Source organism: Centropristis striata, chromosome 1, assembly GCF_030273125.1.
Source record: "Centropristis striata isolate RG_2023a ecotype Rhode Island chromosome 1, C.striata_1.0, whole genome shotgun sequence".
In the NCBI taxonomy this organism is placed as follows: Eukaryota; Metazoa; Chordata; class Actinopteri; order Perciformes; family Serranidae; genus Centropristis; species Centropristis striata.
Window position 1 is genome coordinate 3,516,514 of NC_081517.1, and position 21,081 is coordinate 3,537,594.

The 21,081-nt window shown below is 39.9% G+C and overlaps 1 protein-coding gene across 1 annotated transcript in view; it reads right to left on the minus strand.

Moving 5' to 3' along the window:
- Window positions 1–6,679: 6,679 nt before the first annotated feature.
- Window positions 6,680–21,081, minus strand: part of ccdc85al (coiled-coil domain containing 85A, like) — a 38,191-nt gene continuing 23,789 nt past the window's right edge. The window contains exons 3-4 of the mRNA XM_059341498.1: window positions 11,730–11,787; window positions 6,680–7,733 (exon numbers count right to left, since the gene is read on the minus strand). Of these exons, the coding sequence (XP_059197481.1) occupies window positions 7,715–7,733; window positions 11,730–11,787 (77 nt within the window). The 3' untranslated portion in view covers window positions 6,680–7,714. The remainder of the gene's footprint in view (window positions 7,734–11,729; window positions 11,788–21,081) is intronic.

A 21,081-nucleotide genomic window follows, 5' to 3' on the forward strand; every position in this document is an offset into this window, starting at 1 on the left:
GTTGCGGACAGACCCAAATACCTCCTTCAACCTGCAGCTGGGACCGGCCAATGACAATGTGGTGGTCAGGAGCAGTGGCGGTTGTACACAGGGGCCTACAGGGGCCACTGCCCCTGTGAAGAAGCCCTTGGCCCCTGCTGTGGCCCCTGTGTCAAATTAATATTTAAATGATCAATTTATAACGATGAACAACGGAACAATTCTAGCTATTTTTTGTTCAAACAATATCTCATTGTGCACAAAAGGAACCCAGAATGTGTACATTGTATAATAGTTTAATTGTGCAATAAAAGCTTGTGTATATAAAAGAAGATCATTCTCACTGTACTGCACTTTCAAAATAAAAATAAAGTAATTGTGCACAAAAATGAGAAAGTTTAAATTACATTACATTACATTACATGTCATTTAGCAGACGCTTTTGTCCAAAGCGACTTACAATAAGTGCATAAGTGCATTCAACCTGAAGGTACTAGACATAGACCACAGGAATCAAGTAAGTACATAACTTACTTTAAATGAGCTAAAATAAAGGGTTTGAATGCCTAAATATCATCTTTGCCGTTTTTTAATGTGCCCCTCTGATTAAACACTGGCCCCTGCTTGGCCCCCACAGTAGAACTGGTCTAGAACCGCCACTGGTCGGGAGGATCACCACGTGGTCCAGGACAAACTGTACATTGACATCAGCTCGTAGTTCCACTGCAGGGGGCCGTATTGCTGGGGCCCCTGGACTGACAGGAGAACCAGGACTGAGGTGCAGACTGTCAGACAAGGCTGCAGTAAAATGAGAGGGTTTCAGAAGGGAGTCAGGCTCTCATGGAAACACTTGGAGCTGCCAAAATCAACACAAATAAAAGCCCCTTGCTCTAACTTTAATGCTCTTTATCAATACAAACAGATATAACTGAACACTTGTGTTCTCCTCTCGGGTAAATACAGGGCTTCTGATTTTCATGCAAACAACACTATTGACTTTATCCTTGAAGATACCTTTTTGAGGTTTTCCTCCACAACATTTCATGTCTGGAAGCACTCAGGGCTTCTGTGCTTCGACTGCCCAATTACTTGTATCCATGGCAGCTGCAAAAATATTGCATTTCTTTGATTCTGCCCTTGAACTCAGATTTGTCATTTAGAGCAAAACAGTCAGTCGACCAAGAAGTGTGTTTGTGTTTACTGCGCACACACAGTCTTACAGTGTGTGTGTGTGACTGATTTGTTTGTTTTTTCAAGCACACTAAATAATATTTATTGACATTTTCTCTACATGTTATGTCAGTCAGTAACATATGTAGCAAGTATATTCTTGTTTGTTACGGCTGGCTGCCGTTCTTCATTTATTGTATTGTTTCTCCGCTGTCTGTGATTGGTCCTACGAGTCAGCCAATCAGGACTCTTCAATCAACAGGCTGCACCTTATGAAATGCTCATGTGTCCACAGTTCATTTGAGACAGTGAGCAGTCTGCCTTTGCTGTTGGGTGCATATCAATTTGTGTAATTAGGAGCTTTGTATTATTGTGTGTTGCAGCAGTATTGCTTGACTGTCTGAGTTTTTTTTTTTTTGGACTCTGTGTAAGTTCTGTAGTTTGTAAATTCCCTAGATAAAGATAACCAAGAGTTAGACACCCTTTGTTTAAAGTTTAGTTTGTTTTGTCTCTTGTTTTCTGAAAGCTTATGGGTGCTGACCTCCTTTTGTTCCTTAGAGTTTTCTTTAAGCCAAGAGCTTGGTAGTTAATTTATTTTACTTTGTATATTGTATTACTTAATCGCCAGCCCCCATACAGCCTCCTTTTGTTAATTTCTGTTGTATAAGATACTTCTCTTACTGGTTAAATAAACACCTGATTTAACCAGAACCGCCCAGTGTTGCGTTCCACCTCATTTCTATCCCCTTTCACATGTTACAGCTCTCAAAATCGAGCCGGGTCGTAACATGTTTCATGATGACTCGGATATTTTTGGTCATAAAACCTCGGGTCCACATGCTTGCTGACGGCCTCCATAAAAGTTCTCACGTTCCACAGATTGACAGTAAATTCCAGCCGAGCAGACTAACAACCCGTGAGTCAAAGTGTCACTATATCTGACTGCAGTTGCATGCATTTGCATGTAGAATATGTGCTCTGCAGCACTTCATCTAGTGTTGATGGCTTTTCCCGCTTGATCGACCGGTCATCTGGGTAGATTACATGTCTGATCTCGGCGTTGATAGATTATTGTGACTGAGTATGGTTAACTCCGGCTCTGGTTCTTACTGGTGTCCCGTTGCTGTAACAGCCGACAGATTTGGTGTGGTGTTTATAGATTCACGCTTGCATCGGCAGGGTATGCAGATGGGGAGGATTGACCTGCTGAGACCTTGGAAGAGTGCCCTGGCGGAGGACGACGGCGACCTCGGGATGGGCAGGACATGCTGCAATGCAGCAGAGCAGATCAGTGGCGCTGCACACTCTCACCCCCACACACACACAAACACATCAACTGCAGCTCACCGACACACTTTTCACACACACAAACACACTTACTGTACATAAATGGCAGCGAAACGTGCACGGATGCACACAAATCAATAGAAACACACACTCTCTCTCTTTGTCTTCCTGGGTAAGCAGGCGAGGGTGTGTCTTAATCAACCTGCCGCTGTCTGGCTGGCTGAAATGCACACACCACCCACATGACTCTGCATATTGAGTAAACACACACACGCTCACACAGATTTACTTCCACACCGCTTCAGATGCACACATGTACACAGAAGGAGAGATGCAGACACACACACACATACACGTGGACTACAAATATGTGGAAATAACACACAAGTATATTTTATCACACCTTTTGGATTAAGTGGTAAAAACACATGCACTCAAAAAAATAATACTGCATATTACTTAATTCAATAAGTGCAGCATTTTTACACTTAAAAATATTGATTTGATTTGAAAGCTCTCAAATCGGTTAAACAAAACATGAGTAATGAGTAAATTTAAGTAGTATTTTCATTCAGTACGTCTGAATGAATTGACTTATTGGCTCAATTACCACATAAATTGAGTAAATGTAACTGAAACATTATGTTAACCATATGGAAAACCTGAGTAGAAATCACTAAACAAACTGAGTAAATATAATTGAAAACATTTGTAGGATATAACTGCAAATTTGCTTATGATTTTAAAAAAATTTAAAAATGTGTTGTACTGACTGATTTTACACTTATTGTACATTTATTATTACAAATATTTAAACCATGTAATCTGTGAGTCCAATATTAATTTATTATGAAGAATAAAACTTTATGTATGGATATTTTACACAAAGATTCCTGTTGGAGTTCTACTAATGAATTTTGATGAACTCAAATACTCGCCATGATGATATTCAGCATTTTAATTTAGTATGCATACCTTTATATTACTGTCACATTTACAGGCTCCTTGAATCATTTCCCTAGAGTGTAGGGACATTTGAATTTCACTCTATACACACTAAAAATAATGCACTGATTACATTTTATTTCCTCCACTTTCTTCCTTCTTATTACTGTACACTGTAAAAATGTTTGTAGAAATAACAGTAAAACACTCTCAAATACATCAGAAATGGGGTGTAAAATGAAAAATTGTATATCACTGTATTGGACACTTTTAACTGCCGTTAATCAAAGAATAGCACCAAACTTTTTCCTTTTTTCTGTCATAAACTGGAAGAAACACCGTTTTGCTGTTAAAATATAACATTTTCATGTAAAGTTAATAGAGAAATACCATGATGTGTTTATGAATGACACAATTACCATAAAAATAGCAGGAATATTCAGTCTAGATTACAGTTTTTGCTGATATTTACATTTAAATTTACAGCAGGAAACCATTCACTTTATTTATTACGGTGAAGTTCTGGCAACCGGAGCTGCTGGTATTTTACCGTAAATTAAACGGATTATTTTTTACAGTGTACATAAAGTACAACCGCACCAAAAATATCCTTTTTCTCTGCATCTAAACAACGTCCTTCCTATCACACACATGTTTAAATCTCCAGTGTGTGTTTTTTTCTTTGTGCCGCAACTACAGTTTCTGCTTTACAGATAAGGCGATCACTCAGCTCCATCAGCGACTAGATCCCCCTGACGCCCCAGCAGGGCATCCCACAGGAGCACAATATGTAGCAGCAGTGCCAAGATATGTGATTTAAATACCAGCACAGTACAGACCCTCATTAAAAGAGATTTTCTGGGACATATAAGTAAACACTAATCACTCTGAGCAATCAGATCAAACCAGATCAGCCTCAGTTTGCTTTCACTGGTACTGAGTGCACTTGTAGTAGAACCTAATACACATTGGTATTTGTAATGACATTGTGGGGATTTTCATTCCTTTCCTGGGCTTGTACCCAGTGGTGTAATGTAACTAAGTACATTTACTCAAGTATTGTACTTGAGGCACTTGTGCTTTACTTGAGCATTTCCATTTTATGTAACTTTATACTTACTCCACTACATTTAGCTGACAGCTTTAGTTACTTTTTTAGGTCAAGATTTAACATAAAAAACATGAAAGTTAAACGAAAATTAGACCTAATAATAATAATAATAATAATAATAATAACTTAATAATAATATTAAGTTTAAATTAAGTTAATTATGTTAAAATGAAAATAAAAAATAAGAACATTGCTTACATAAATGTATCAATAATAATAATCCAATAATATATTTAGAATATATAAAACAATCCGAGGCCATTCTGCATAACGAGTACCTTTACTTTTGATACTTTAAGTACATTTTGACGTTGATACTTTTCTACTTTTACTTCAGTAAGTTTTTTAATAGAGGACTTTTACTTGTAGTTGAGTCATTTCACAGTATTGTAGTAGTACTTTTACTTAAGTAAGGGATCTGAATACTTTTTCCACCACTGCTTGTACCCAAACTGAACTATAACTACTGTGAAGGCTTCATTTGAAAAAGCAGATTTCTCTGTTTTGATTTATTTTCCTGAATCTTTCTTGTTGTTGTGCTGTCCAGGGAATATTAACCAAACTGCTGTTGGGTTGTTTCAATATGTCAAACTTTTTAAAATCAGGAAATCAATCAAAATGGAGGCGGTTTATTCATATTTCATATGTTTTTTGCACTCTTCTCAAAGCTAATATCAAAGTCGTGATGTTCTATGTTTTATTTCTGTTTGGTCTTCTAAAGATGTCTCATTCACTTTTGCATTAAGGAACTGACTGTTAATTGTTTCCAGTAAGTAGGCTACATTTTGTGAAGCAAGATTTTTAGCTATAGCTAACATTAGCATCTCAGTTAATATCACAGTTAACATGAATTACAGATGCACCTTGCGAATCAAGCTAGCTAGCTAGCTAACCTAGCTAATCCTCTCCACCCTCTCGTCCATATATGGTCACTTCTGGCAAAAACCAAGATGGCAGCAGTCAAAATACCAAACATGAGGCTTCAATCCTCAAACTCATTGGGACTTCTTTTACACAGTCTATGCTCTGTGTCGCAGAGCTCTATTGTCCTATTAAATAAACTATAAATAACAAATTCAGCCACACTATTAGCATGTGCACTGTAGTTTGTTTTGAGCTTAGCTTGCATACACTGTCCTGCTGCTGTACATTCTAGTGTGCCACGTGTATTAATCCGCAGCTGAAAATAGCTTCCAACAAATACTCTATTTACTCCTGTTTGAGTACAGTTTGTTAAAAACTACACTGCCCAGCTAATTCAGGAAAATATTTAATATTTTATTTAAAGTTTTATTTAAAGAATAAAACTATACATTTGTGCATCTTTTTTCTTCAGAAATATGAACGCCTAGAAGATTTACACATTAAGAAGGAACAAATAGGTTTGGAGAAGAGCTGTGATCAGATCAGCCAAAAAAAAAAAAATAGGCTCGACCTGAGATGAACCCACATCATTTCTGTCCAAGCCCGAACCACTGCAGCAGTTTTGGGCCTGTGCCAGATTAAAAATCCAAACTTCCACTGTAAATTAACACTATAAGGTCTGCATTAAAATTATATTAATACATAATAATTAGTTACTATTACGACAACAGCAACATAACAAACATTTTTAGTTTTATCCTTTGACCAAATTATAGAGACACACTCACACACACACACACACACACACACACACACACACACACACAATGATGTTGGGAAGCCTTAGTAGTGTAGCAGATGTTATAGTTCAACTGGATTTAGCCTGTTGTCAGGATGTGAGGGAAGCTGAAGGGTGCAGAGGAACTGGCTGTTACAGTTCCAGTGACTTCACAGGAAACTCCCTCCAGTTTGAGCCTATTGTTTCCCCATCTGACAGGATGAGATGTGGAAACATGTGAATGTTTACATGTGATCCTCAGGATGTGTTTCTAGTGCTTGATCCCTTTATTCATCTTTTTAAATGACACAAAATTGTTGTTTTTTTATTCATTACCCCATGTATTCAAACTGTAAAACAACTTCCACTCTGATCCTTATTTCGCTCCTGTGGGTGACTTATAGATTTTTTTCTAACCTTATAATCATTTTCACAGCTTGTCCAATGTGACCTTTGACTGCGGGGTCAAAGGTCAGCACACACTCACCTCTGAGACCTTTCAGCACACTGAAATAAAACCTGAACAAGCAAAGCACTTTTACATAAAGAAGTCTGTTTATTATTTGATATATATCATATGCATCTTCATATAATAGTTCTAATACCAGTAAGTCAAAAATAATAATCATATTATATTTATATATATAGATATATAGAAAACTAATCCAATAATCTACTTTTTACTTGGACTTTACTTCCTTGTAAAAAACAACATGGAGAAACGTATAATCTTCTCCCCAGCTTCAATATAGGCGCTTTAAGGGAGTAAAGAACATAATACAAAAAAGAAAAATTACACCTGAACATTGCATCTTATAGAACTAGAACATCTGTCAGCAGCTAGCAATGATGACCATCTTGGTTTAAGACACAGGAAGAGGTTGTTTTTTTTTTTCTTTGCTAGAACATCTTTGACAAATATGCTTTTTGTTTTGTTTTTAAATTCTGTGGAAATGGCTGGAAACGTTGAAGACGATGGCGATCATTTGATCGGCTGGATTTGGAGACTGAGAGACAGAACGCTAGATTACACCAGTCTCATTACACACTTTGAAAATGGTTGATGTCTGGAGAGGATAGAGAGAGCGGATAAACAGGGAGGGGAAAGTGTGGGGGAACAGCAGAGTGTATAAAGTTTAATTTATGTGCTTCTCCACCAGTGATGTACATTTGTAAACAGAGGGTAGCGGCACAAAACGTGCAGAGTCCTCTACATCTTCTCTCACCGATCCCCAGCGTCCCTCCCTTTCTCTGGGTGCTCTCCGGGAGGTAGCCGTGTCACAGTTGGAAGGGAGAGATATCCACTATAATCCATTTAACTGCGGCAGTCATCTTGAGTTTTTCCAACCGTACTAATAGCATTCTCATCCTTCTCTCAGACTCTCGATATGTAGAAATGAAAACATGGAGGCAGGCTGTTTCAGGGCTGTGGACGTGGAAGAGGCCGTGGACGACGGACCATCCGGAGTCGTGGAGGACGGTGTCCAGGGGCCCTCGTGTCTATCAAGGCCAGAGACGCAGGAGGGCTGCACCACTGCCACCCCTCCTCCGTTTGAGGAGTCTAGCTGGTCAGGTTGGGGTCAAGAAGAGGCATCAAAGCTGTACCGAAAGAGAAGAAGAACAAAATAAGCTCTTATTATTACGGTATAACTTTTGTGAATCATTATTGATTATTGGGCGCTACGAATGTCTATCAAAAGCGTCTGTAGGTAGCTCTTAGCCAATCGTATCAGTTATACCAGATGACGTATGTAGAGCGACAGAAATTGATGTTTACATAGCCAGACTAGCCCATCTGTACTTTGAGGCTAAAATGCTCAATTCTGCTTCTGCAACGTTTTTCTGCAGCATGTTCACATTCAGCCACACACATCCACTGATTTTATGGGCAATAAACAAGCAGCTGCGGGTCTCTCGGCGGCTCCGCTGTCCCCCGGCTCGTAGCCAGATCACCGGCGTTACGGTAGCGGGGCTAGTAGCGGGGCTAGGAGCTGCACTAGTAGCGCGGCTAGGAGCGGCACTAGTAGCGGGGCTCGGAGCGGCACTAGTAGCGGGGCTAGGAGCGGCACTAGTAGCGGGGCTAGGAGCGGCACTAGTAGCGGCACTAGTAGTGGGGCTCGGAGCGGCACTAGTAGCGGGGCTAGGAGCGGCACTAGTAGCGGGGCTAGGAGCGGCACTATTAGTGGGGCTCGGAGCGGCACTAGTAGCGGGACTAGGAGCAGCACTAATAGCGGGGCTAGGAGCGGCACTAGTAGCGGCACTAGTAGCGGGGCTAGTAGCGGGGCTAGGAGCGGCACTAGTAGCGGGGCTAGGATCGGCACTAGTTGCGGGGCTAGGAGCGGCACTAGTTGCGGGGCTCGGAGCGGCACTAGTAGCGGACCATTATTATTATTATTATTATAGTCATGTTTTTGTTTCTGCTTTCTTTCTTCCAAAGTAGGCAGGCCACAATGAAAATAAGTTGATTCACAGTGGGTCCACTAGGACTGACAATTGCATGTGTTGTATGTATTTTATGAGAAGTTTGATGCATAATAGTGGTATGGATAAAAATATTGTTGGCTAAACCTATCAATATGAGCCCAATCTCTCTGTTCGGCTAAAAATGAAGTCAGGATTCCAGCTCTATTTTAAAAAGAAAACCAGCTTCTGTGAGATGAAATCAGGCATTTGTAACCACAGTTTTTGTTTGTATTTTGCTGAATAGCTGCTTGCACCACTATAATTATGCATAGCAATGCAGTGCCCACAAAGCATTTCTCAATTCCATGGTGATTAATACACAACCATTAGCAATACAAACATTCTCTTTTTCACAGCAGACACTTTGACTTGTCATGGTAGAGAAAAGAACAAGTGTTACTAGTCACATTACCAATGTCTCCATTCTGTTCAAGTGTCCCAGTAAGTGGTGACAGTGAGGCAGCATGCACAATACCATAACCCTGAAACTGAAGCAGCTATATTGAATTAAGCCATTATTAAATTTATGATTTACACCTGAACTTATCCTACTGTGACATGTTTAAATGTCTTCTGTGAAAAGTACAGCTCACCTAACTCTTACACCAACACATGAATTGTGCTCAAATTGCCTTATGGGCAACATTCAATTCTTTAAATAATCCATTAAATGTAAACACTAATAACTTGTACGTAAATGGATTTTGGTCCAGATGCACCAGAGCCAAAGGGCTTCTTGACAATCTGGCAACCCAAAATACGCTCTTGGCTTGTTCCTGTGAAGCAAGAGTATGTTATTTATTAACGGATGGATGGATAAATGGATGGATGGATGGATGGATGGATGGATAAATGGATGGATAAATGGATGGATAAATGGATGGATGGATGGATAAATGGATGGATAAATGGATGGATGGATAAATGGATGGATGGATGGATGGATGGATGGATAAATGGATGGATGGATGGATGGATAAATGGATGGATGGATGGATGGATGGATGGATAAATGGATGGATAAATGGATGGATGGATGGATGGATAAATGGATGGATGGATAAACGGATGGATAAATGGATGGATGGATGGATGGATGGATGAATGGATGGATGGATGGATGGATGGATGGATGGATAAATGGATGGATGGATGGATGGATGGATACGCAGTATAAAGACCTGACAGGAGCATAGATCTATAAAGAATAATGGACACAGCGTAGCAGTGATGGGGCTCTGTCCATTCCTATGAAAGTTGCTCAGTGGTGCATGAAACTAAAAAAGGTTTGACCTGTGCATAAAAATACTGGAACATGCCCACTAGAGACTTCCGCCTGCCAAGCAAGATTCTTTGTTTTAGCGATCAACTTATTTTTAAATGATTTAATTGTACGACTCTTCTGGGTTTTCCGAAAACTATTAGAGTGAATGTATTAAATTCTGATAGTCAAACAAGACACTTTGCTGGGGTTATGACGTTCAAAAAAATGTATAAGCCATCTTTTTCCCAATGAATGTCTATAGGGAAAAACTTTTTTTAGGCCTCATGGCATCACATGATGGATTCTGAGGTTTTGAAAGCCCAGACCCAAGAGACCAATTGTTTATGTTCCCTTTGACACAAAGAGCCATTAGTTTCATTGTAAGTAAAACTGTAAATTAACTTCTGTATGCAGGTTAGCAACTTATGAACCTTTGCCCAGTAGTAACAGTTATCTTAACCCAAACCATAGTCTTTTTCCTAACATTAAGCAAGTAGTTTGTCTAAACCTAAACAAGTAACACAGACAGACAGACAGACAGACAGACAGACTCAAAGCCCAACTTTTCAAGATAGCTTACAAGACCTGACTCCCAACCCCAAACCTGAACTCATAATTTCTCATCTCTGCTTTGTTTTTTCTGCATTTTGTATTTGTGTGTGACTTTGAGTATCTTTTAGAAGCGCCATATAAATCAAATGTAATGTTAATATTATTATAGATAGATAGATAGATAGATAGATAGATAGATAGATAGATAGATAGATAGATAGATAGATAGATAGATAGATAGATAGATAGATAGATAGATAGATAGATGGATAGATAGACGACAGAGAGTTTAAGTGAGTAAGCTGTTCATCATTCCAGGCTTTAGTGTTGCTTATCAGTGACAGATCCTTTTGTTCCCGCCTGCGTCTGTCTCCACCACAGCAGAGAGCTGAGGGACGGCCATGGGACCTGACTTCGGTCTGCATTGTTAGCACATCCTTGTTGCATTTTCTCTGAGCTTGCAAATCATCTCCTGACATAAAGTACACTTTCTACTGTTCCTCACCTGAGTCATTGATATTTTTGTATGCGGTAAGTGTGAGTGGGTTGAACAAGCACAGGCATAGAAGGAATGACGAGGTGAAAGACTAACATGATAGAGAAGGAGAAAGACAAATTCATCCACAGGTAGAAAAGGTCACCATGTATGGAAGAACGACCATGAGATTTTGTGGGAATTATGCGTGTTTGTATGTGTGCGTGTTCTGACTAGGGGGGCACGACTATCCTCGAGGGGGAGGTGTGTCTTGTCTTGCCGTCATTAAATATTAACACAGCCATCTCGCCCTCCCACTGGGGCCTGATTGAAGATGTAGGATGGCATACCGGGACAGGATAGGGTCACCTCTAACTCTGTCGTTCCACTGTAAACCCACTGTGATTACACCTGGGCCAGACCAAGCATGCAAACACATTACTCATCTGGAGCTAGGACGCTAGGCTAACTCAAGGACTGACCCTACAAAGACACAGGATCATTACAGAATATAAATCAGAGATTCTACGTTGATCACCGAATGATTAGCAGGAGACTAGAGTGAAAGTATGCAATTATTTCATACAGTTCTGACGGAGAGAGATCTGATTGTCATCAAAATACCCTCAAAGCCAACTGTTAAATGTAAATAGGTTTGGAGACTCCGGCTTAAGGAAGCACTCTGTATGGTAAAATAGAATAATGGGAGCTAATTACAGGATTATGGGCCCTCGTGGAAATAGTGAACAATGACCTTCATTGGCTCTTCTTCTTCTTTCAAAGATTCTAATTACGCAAAAGAGGTTTATGAAAAAGAAACAAGGTGCAGAGGGGTTCTTACCTGTCCCATAGCTTGACATTTCTACAGTTGTTGGTGCAGCAGCCGGCTGATATCAAAGCTGTGACGGAGAGAGAAGAAAAGAGAGAGAGACAGGGGAAAAGATGAGTTTTAAATGTGTTGTTTTGACAAGAGAAGAGCGCCTCATTAATCTAATGATTCGGAGCTGATGTCTGTCTTTTTAGACTGCCAAAACAAGAGAAAATGACTCATTAATAAAACATGGTGATGAAGTACCAGGTTTTGTTCTCAGTGGAAATGTATGTAAAAGGCAGAATTGGGAATGTTTACCATTGAACGTGTCTTAGTCATGGCTCATGCAAAAACTGAATTGACGTTATAAAAATTATTGCTATATTTGTTGAACACAAATAGTTGCTTTGTGCCAAGAGTGAGGTGAGAAGATTGATGCCATTCTCATGTCAATATGTAAAGTATACATTTCTAGCGAGAAGGCCGTTAGCTTAGCCTAGCAAAAAGACTGGAAGCCAGGGGAAACAGTTAGCCTAGTTATATCCAAACTTCAGTTGCATGATATAACTATTTCTTTGCATACAATACTTTATTACCATCCAGCACTTCTGTAGAGCTGACCTGGCAACCATGGGTGCCAAAAGTAGGGGCTCCTATATTTGTTGAACACAAATAGTTGCTTTGTGCCAAGAGTGAGGTGAGAAGACTGATGCCATTCTCATGTCAATATGTTAAGTATATGTATTAGCTAGGACGCCGTTAGCTTAGCCTAGCAAAAAGACTTGGAAGCCAGGGGAAACAGCTAGCCTAGCTATATCCAAACTTCAGTTGCATGATATGACTATTTCTTTGCATACAATATTTTAATACCGTCCAACACTTCTGTACAGCTCGCCTGGCAACCAAGGGTGCCAAAAGTAGGGGCTCCAAATGGCCATCGCTCCTCCAACTGTGCTGACAAAGATATAACTTTTTGATGCTCACAGTATTACCATGTAACCATGGACAGGTTTAAACGCAGTCGTCATTTCTTCATATTACGTTTGTTAAAGATAGGTGGGTAGAATGATGATATGTTATCAAAATGTTGTAAATTTGGTTGGGATCTTTCTTTTTGTTTTGGTCAGAGCCATAGCTGTTTCCCCTTCTTTCCAATCTTTAGGCTAGGCCAGTGGTTCTCAAACTTTTTCGGTCATTCCCCACTTTGGACAAGGGGGAATTTCAAGGCCCACCTGCCCTGATTTCCCCAACACAATGCTAATGAAATATGCCAAGCTTAACATTTTCAAGTAACATCATGTTATATCTAAATTCTAACTCAATAACATCAAATTTAACCAAGTTCACTTGCACTTGGTGTCGCCCCCCAGGGGTGGGGGATGGGTGATCGGTCCAATAACACAGCTATAAGGACACTTTGCTCTCACTAGTGCTGCATTTATAGTCACACAAACACACACGCAGTCACTCTCTAGTCTAGTGCCCGGTCTTGCTCCAGATTCTGGGAGATTGGATCTCATTTGCGGGCGTCAGGGATCCGCTATCAATTTGTGGGAGACTCCCGGAACTGTTGGGATGTCTGGATAAAGATAGGCATAAAAAAGAAAATTTCCCCCAGTTTGGCGCGCCCCACCTGCCACAGCTCTATTCCCCACCAGCGAGTTGCCACCACTCGCTTTGAGAACCGCGGGGCTAGGCTAGGCTAAAGGCAGATGTTCACAATCATGACCTGCGAGGGTCTGTGTCAGTCTTGACATGTTTGCTATGCTATAGTCTGCATGATTACTTTTTTTGGCTGCCCTCAGGAACAGGGCTGATTCTATTCAATTCAATTCAACTTTATTTATAGAGCACATTTGCACAAGGCAGACTCAATGTGCTTCACAATGGATATACATAAGCACAGATAAAAAACAAAACAAGACTACAGAAAACAAACAAACAAAAACAAACAAAATTAGAAAAAATCAATTACAAATTAATTGAAGAGTGCAGGTAGACAAGCTATGCCATATCCACCACATACACATTTACTTACTCACACATGTGCACCCACTCCCACAACCACACATGCACAAAGTTCAACCGAATGCTGTTGAAAATGGCAAACTTTACCTAAGACCCTTCACGGATGCGGAAATTATGACTTGGCCTTAACTCACTCCAGGTTTTACCTATCTACAGACATGACAGTGGTATCAATAGTCCTCTGTAATTCATGGCGAGAAAGCGAATAAGTTTATTTCTTACCATATGCCCACTGTTACATCTCATTAGACTTTTGCTTTTCCAGCAAAAAAGAACAATCTGTCAGTGAGCTCACAAAGACATAGTACACTCAGACGGCCCATGGCCACCACTTTATATCGTGTTGTATAGAGCAGCATTTAAAACTTTTTTTCACACCCTATCGTCTGTTTCAATCTCTGCTGCAATGGTGCAAGTGACAGCAAACAGATTGGCAACAACCTTCAGAGAAACTGTGAATCATAATGCACACGCACATGCACACCTACAGGCAGACAGATTTATCTAGACCTTAATCTCAAAGTGTATCAAATTCAAGACTGGGAGATAACATGGAACAATAGCAGGGGCAGATAGTGAGAGATAACAACAGGGATTTATTTTGCTTAAGGAGTCACAGATTAAACAGCTTAGTTCGCTAAAATTTCTGCTGCGCTCCGTCACACTGACAAGTGTAAGAAATCACACTATCGCACTCTACATCATTGTCCTCAAACACAACCCAGGCTCTTGACTCTATCTCGACATCCTTGACCAAAAACTCCCGTGCTGATTTATTTCAGCTTGCCAAGAAAAATGTTGCTGTCAAATAAAGTGGTGTTAATATAGTGCTGTTTTAAAGTACAGGACACACATTATTTGGCCTCAAACTCTGTGGCTGTGTGAGCACTTCTGGCCACAACTTGGTTGGTTAAGCTGTAGAAAAATGCCTTTGCCTTAAGCGGTCCAAGCTTTAAAAAAATGTTATCCCTCTGCACCTTCTTTGCCCTTCAAAACAATTCTTTTATCCTTGCTCCCCTGCTTGATATCTCTCTCTCGTTCTCTTTCTCTCTCCACCAACGGTTTCCTCCCCATGAGCCCATAATCATGTTTTCAGCACATTTCCTCTCCTTGGCGCGCTAACATCTCTCATTAAAGATTCATAACGCTCTTGTGACCGCCGAGTTCTGGCTAAGATTCCAGTAGCCACCTTCACTAAGTTCCCTGCCCCTTCCCTCGTTGTGTTTATTTTCGTGGGGGGGAGGTGGGGGACGAGGCAAGACGGCACAAAGAGATATGAAAATTCCTTTAAAGAGTCAGGGGGCTGCAGCAGTGGGGCTGCAGGGTATTTTCATTTGGAGGTCAGGGTGTGTGGAATGGAATTGATTTCACGGCTAAAGCAGAGCTCATAGAGCAGTTAGAGAGCGGTAAATACATGATCACATCTCACTTCCTCCTGGCACAAAAACACAAACAAAGACACAGAAAGTGGACAGGAAGTGGAGCTGCTAGCTGTTTAAATGCTACATTTAAAAGCAGGACTTTGTCTGAACATGCTCTGATGGATCGATAGGAACATAGAGTGGTCTAGCAATCAGATCCCAGCACTTTCTGAGTGTGGTTTTGGATTGATGCTAGATATAAAATCAGCATGTATCAATTCTAACATTTAATAAGACAATCCTTTGCAAATCAGCTCTGAATTTATGCTGGTCGTGTTATCACAGAATTAATATGAGGCCGGGTACCAGCTCTGTACAATGTGATTAGTTCCAGATGTGTTCCAGATGAATTTTCATAACAAACACATGGTTGGCGTCCCCTCTGTTCCTGAGCTCAGAGCCCTGTCTGGGACGTCTACATTCATTTGCAAACACTCTTGATATATTCATTCAGTGTGATGGAAAGAGACGTTTGCAGTGAGCAGAAGATTTACAGTGGAAATGACTGGGCTTGCTGTGTGTTACTGCCAAGGAGAAGCCTTTAACTTCCTTAATACAGTTTACTATCAAGTGTGAGAAGACACTGTAACTAGCATTGATGTTTGAGGAGGTGCATGAAAGCATTAAATGCTGCAAGAATGAGTCCTAAAAACCCAGGAAGGAGTTAGCATTTTTGCAAGTTTTCAGATCCCTTACTTGAGTAAAAGTACTAATACTACAATGTGAGATTACTCCAGTACAAGTAAAGGTCCTGCATTCAAAACCTTACTTGAGTAAAAGTACAAAAATATCAGCATCAAAATGTACTTGAAGTACTAAAAGTAAAAGTACTCATTATGCAGAATGGACCCACTCAGATTGTCAAATATATTATTCAATTATTGTTTTTGATGCAATTATCTAAGCAGTGGTTTATTTTCTCAAGCCAGGGCTCATTTTAACCACTAAATATACTGTCATGTGGTTTAATTTAATAAAATGTCTAATCACTTTAAATTGATCATGTTTTTCATGTTAAATCTCGACCTGAAAAGTAACTAAAGCTGTCTGCTAAATGTAGTGGAGTAAAAAGTCCAATATTTGCCTTAAAATGTAGTGGAGTAGAAGTACAAAGTCACATAAAATGGAAACTCAAGTAAAGTACATGTACCTCAAAATTGTACTTAAGTACAGTACTTGAATAAATGTACTTTGTTACATTCCACCACTGCTTGTCAATGGGTTTTTTTTATGTATTTTTGGTAGCTGCCTGAAATAAGGTTTTTTTTAAACTATCTAGGTTTATACTTTATGGTTGCTAACAAGTGGCTGAATAAGACAACTGATATTTTGGGGACATTAAACGTCAATGTCAGCTTAGTGGTGGTGACACTTAAGTCATGCATCTGTGGTATAGTTTTTTAATAACCAAGTGTTAGCATTTTACCTCTGGCGATTGTATTTACTCTTGAAAAATCATAAAAGTTAAGCTGAACAAAAAGTATAAGCATCATAATCTTTTGTTTGCCACAGAGTCTATTTCTGCAATGACTCAAAATACAATGGAAAATTCCCATTGGCTCATTCCTTCGGTTCTGTGATTATTTTCTTAAAACATTTGTTCTGGTCTTATTGTGTGGTACGGTCAGGTACATGCCCTCCTCCGCAACAGCAGGGAAAAGATATTCTGCTTTCTTCCAGGGACCGTAAGCTTCCTGTTCTGCCTCGCTGATGGTGGGAAGCACTGAGGGTGGTGTTCACATGCTTCTCCTCCGGGACAAAGCCTATTCGACTACCATCTCAGATCTACGGTGGCCCTGAGAGCTCACAGCGCTGCAACTTAAGAAAACACATGCAAATACACAAAACACAAGCAAATTAAGAAAACATCTTCATCAATTTGTCATCAACACATGGCAGCATTTCGAAAACTTGCTGCAAAAACCACAACACAACTCAATAAGAAAAAGTGCTGCAAATAGACCACAGTCTTTGCATCGCTTTTTCTAAATGCTGCACTTGTGGTGTCAAATTGATGAAGATGTTGTCTGCGACACACTTCCGTTGTGTTGCAGTCTAGATCAGTAGTTCTCAACCTTTTTGAGTCGCGACCCCCAATTTAACATGCATGTTGTCCGTGACCCCCGCTCACTGAACACAATCTCACATGCACAGTTCAGATCACCAAAAAAAGAAACAAAATGACCAAAAAAGGAAACAAAATGACCAAAAAAGACAGAAAATGACCAGAAAAGACAAAAATGACCAAAAAAGACACAAATTGACCACAAAATGATAAAAAAAAGACACAAAATGATCAAAAAAAGACAGAAAATTACCAAAAAAGGAAACAAAATGACCAAAAAAGACACAAATTGACCAAAAAAAGACACAAAATGACAAAAAAACAAACAGAAAATGACCAAAAAAAGACATTAAGTGACCAAAAACACATTAACACAGTGGAGACAGAGCTGACTTCCAAAATGATTTGGCGACCCCCAGAAATCATCTTGCGACCCCAATTGGGGTCCCGACCCCAAGGTTGAGAATAGCTGGTCTAGATAGATAGATAGACAGTATACAATAATAATAATAATATACACACAGAAATGTGTCACATATTTAGCCTGTGCAAGGTGTGCTTACGGACGTAACTGCAATATATAATATGTATATATATATATGCACACAAGATATGGTATAATATGATATATAGTATAGGTATAAAATATGCATATAAATAAGTATAAATACTTGACTGTACAAGATATACATCGTTCAGATTGCTCTTATGGGCCTTTGCTTGCAGATTGCTTTCTTCTTCAGAGAGCTGCATAAATGGTACATTTGGAAGCTATATATATATTTGTCTGAATATGCTATGTGACATATATAAACAGTATAATAGAAGGGCCCAGCAGTTTCTTTCTCCCATTTGTTTCCTGATTATTTGGAGTTCTGAAACATTATTTATGTAAGTTAAACTCCTGTAAAAATGAATATTAGGCCAACCACACAATATGATCAGTTCCAGATGTGTTCCAGATTATTTTTCATAATAAACACATGTCTGCAAGGCCTTGTCGTCACCCTGCCTTATGAACGTTGGCGCCCTCTGTTCTCCAGCTCATTACCCTGTCTGGGACGTCCAGATCAGTTTCAAAAGTGAGATATTTTTGTCTCGTTGTATTATTTTTGGTGTCAGTCTGGCCGCTCTGTACATCAGAGCAGATACACCTGTGATTCTTACAGTTTACAGTACAGTCAGGAAACCCAGGACAAAGACCACTAAGACACTGCATGAAAGATTTTAACAATATAGTTTCTTGTTCAACCCTATCATGCTCGGTCAGTTCTGGGTCTTAGGACTCGAGCACAAGAACAATTAGTCTAAATGGATTTGCTGTCTCAAGGTCTGCAGTCACACACATACACAGGTCACAAGATTACAAGCTGCTGTCTTGTGATGGAGCGATCCTGTTAACACACAGTCGGCATGTGCCAAAAACCAAGAGAATCCCTTTAAAGTGAACTGTATCAGTGTCTAATGAAACTTGCCTTGTGACCTCTTCAAGGAGAGTTATAAAGTGGGAAAACATACAGCGCTCTCGGACCGTGTTTGATGATTTAGTTATGGGCAGGGCGTTAAAACCCAAATTGGATTTAACGGGATGTGAGGGATGTGTAGAGGGAAGAGGGCTCCATGTGGGTCAGAGCAAGAGTATATAGATAATGTGATTACTTGAGAATAATGTGGGGCCTAAGCTCCCTTAAATTTCACCTCTGTACACCAGAGCTCGAGTGAAAGGCTCTAAATTTCCCCCACAAAGAGATCTGTGAGATTGGCTGGGGAGACGCTGCTCCCACACTGAATAAATCACCGTTCCGGATGGGGAACCCTTATCCCTCTGCAGCCAGACACCAATTATTAACTCATAATCTTAGTTCATATAAGAGATTCAGGACTTTAAAAAAAAAAAAAATTTAACCCATAAGAACCCAGAGCCAGTTATCCTTAAAGGATGTGTTCTATAAGTGGACCACATACAACACATTTCTGATGTTTTAAAAAAAAATACTACCCCTAAATGTCAAAGATCTGTGATGTGACATAGATGTTACAATGGGCGTTGTATTTATGTTTATAATACTTCTTATTTTAAAATAAATTTAAAAAATAGACACATTTTCTGCTTACAGAGACACAAATTTACCTTTTTCTTTTGCATCTCCATAATATAAATCAAATTTGTGACTTTAATTTCTTCAAGAAATATTGTCAGAACAAGTTAAATGCAATACAGGACAAACTATTAACGGATTAGAATTGTTAAATAGGTTTAAACCTAGTCTAGTAACAAAAAATAAGCTTTTAAAAGTTCTGTTTGCAGTCACAGCCACATTTTGGAGGAGTCACTTCTTGTCACAGTCACATGACCACCACACCAGGGTGTTGAGTATGTGTCACTTAGGGACTTAATGAGTGAAGGTGAAGCATTAAGCTGAATATGGGAGATTATAGAAGATTTAAAGTGTTTGTTACACGGGTGTCACCATGGGTTCTTATGGGTTAAGGAAATCAGATCTCTTTTGTCTCATGAAAATTGGTGAGATAAGACGGATGCTGGGAGTCAATATATCTGAATGAGTACCTGGTCTCACAGAAATCCGTGAAATAGCCACGGATTTCGTTTAACTCAAAATCCGTGGAATAGCCACGGAATCACTCAAATTTCCGTGAAACTGACACGGATTTCGCTACAATGCAAGTTAATGACAGTCATATCCCGTGGCTATTCCATGGATATGTTCCTATTGGTTTGTTCCAAGTCACGTGACTTTCAAGGTCAGTTCTCTCATTTTTAGTGAAAAATCAATATTTTGACTTAGTTTCTGCATAAAAATGGATTTTGATCACATTTCTAGCGAGAAATATATGTTTTATTTTCTGAATATTCACTCAGTGAATGTACATAATCACTTTGTATGTTGGAATAGCCACGGGATATGACTGTCATTAACTTGCATTGTAGCGAAATCCGTGTCAGTTTCACGGAAATTTGAGCGATTCCGTGGCTATTCCACGGATTTTTGAGTTAAGCGAAATCCGTGGCTATTCCACGGATTTCTGTGAGACCATGTTGATCTGAATGAGTGGTGTATGTGTATAATTTGTCAAAACCAGTAATCATGTTGTTATTGATGTTTGAATCAAGGCGGTAAACACAAGAACCTGCTCTCCTCACGGTTGCTCATCTCTCAGTCCTCTTTGATCTGTCACCCCCCCCCCCTCGCCCTCGCCCTCCCCCTCCTCCTCTCAACTAACAGGATCAATGTAAGGTAATTTCACATGGCCATTCCCTTAGATCTCCTAAAAATCTGCCACATAAATTATTCAGGCTGGCTGGGCAGGAAAGCCTGTGGAGATGCATGGTAGATCAGTGACCTTCCGTTTAGCTAGCAGTCAGTCAGACAATCAGGGAGACAGTCGGTCAGTCAGTCAGTCAGCCCGGCTGCCTGGCAGGAGAGCTACTCGTCTTGACGTCCCTCAGGCAGCTACAGTCAGCGTGCAACTCTGGAGCGTGATGCTAAGCTCTGAATGCATAATACAGAGATAATGAGTGGCCGGAGAAGCCAGTTGAAACAAAAGCAATGCAGGATGTTTATGGATTCAAGTCAGTGTTTGCTCTGTCTCACAGAAAGGGCCCAGTCTTGTGAGGCCAGATTTCGAGTCGATATCACTTCAGGTCTGGGGAATTTCATCGCTTTGGTCCTTTCTGCTGCACTAGATTGTATCTGTGATATGCTGATCGGCTCCACTAGTTGTCAGTCACGGACGCATAAGCTGTCAGTCAGCGGTGGAGAGACCCTGGTGGCTCGGCTTTCTTATTTCAATCAAGAAAAATGACACGAAGGAGAAACTGGTTTGCGTAAAGAAATAATAATATCAA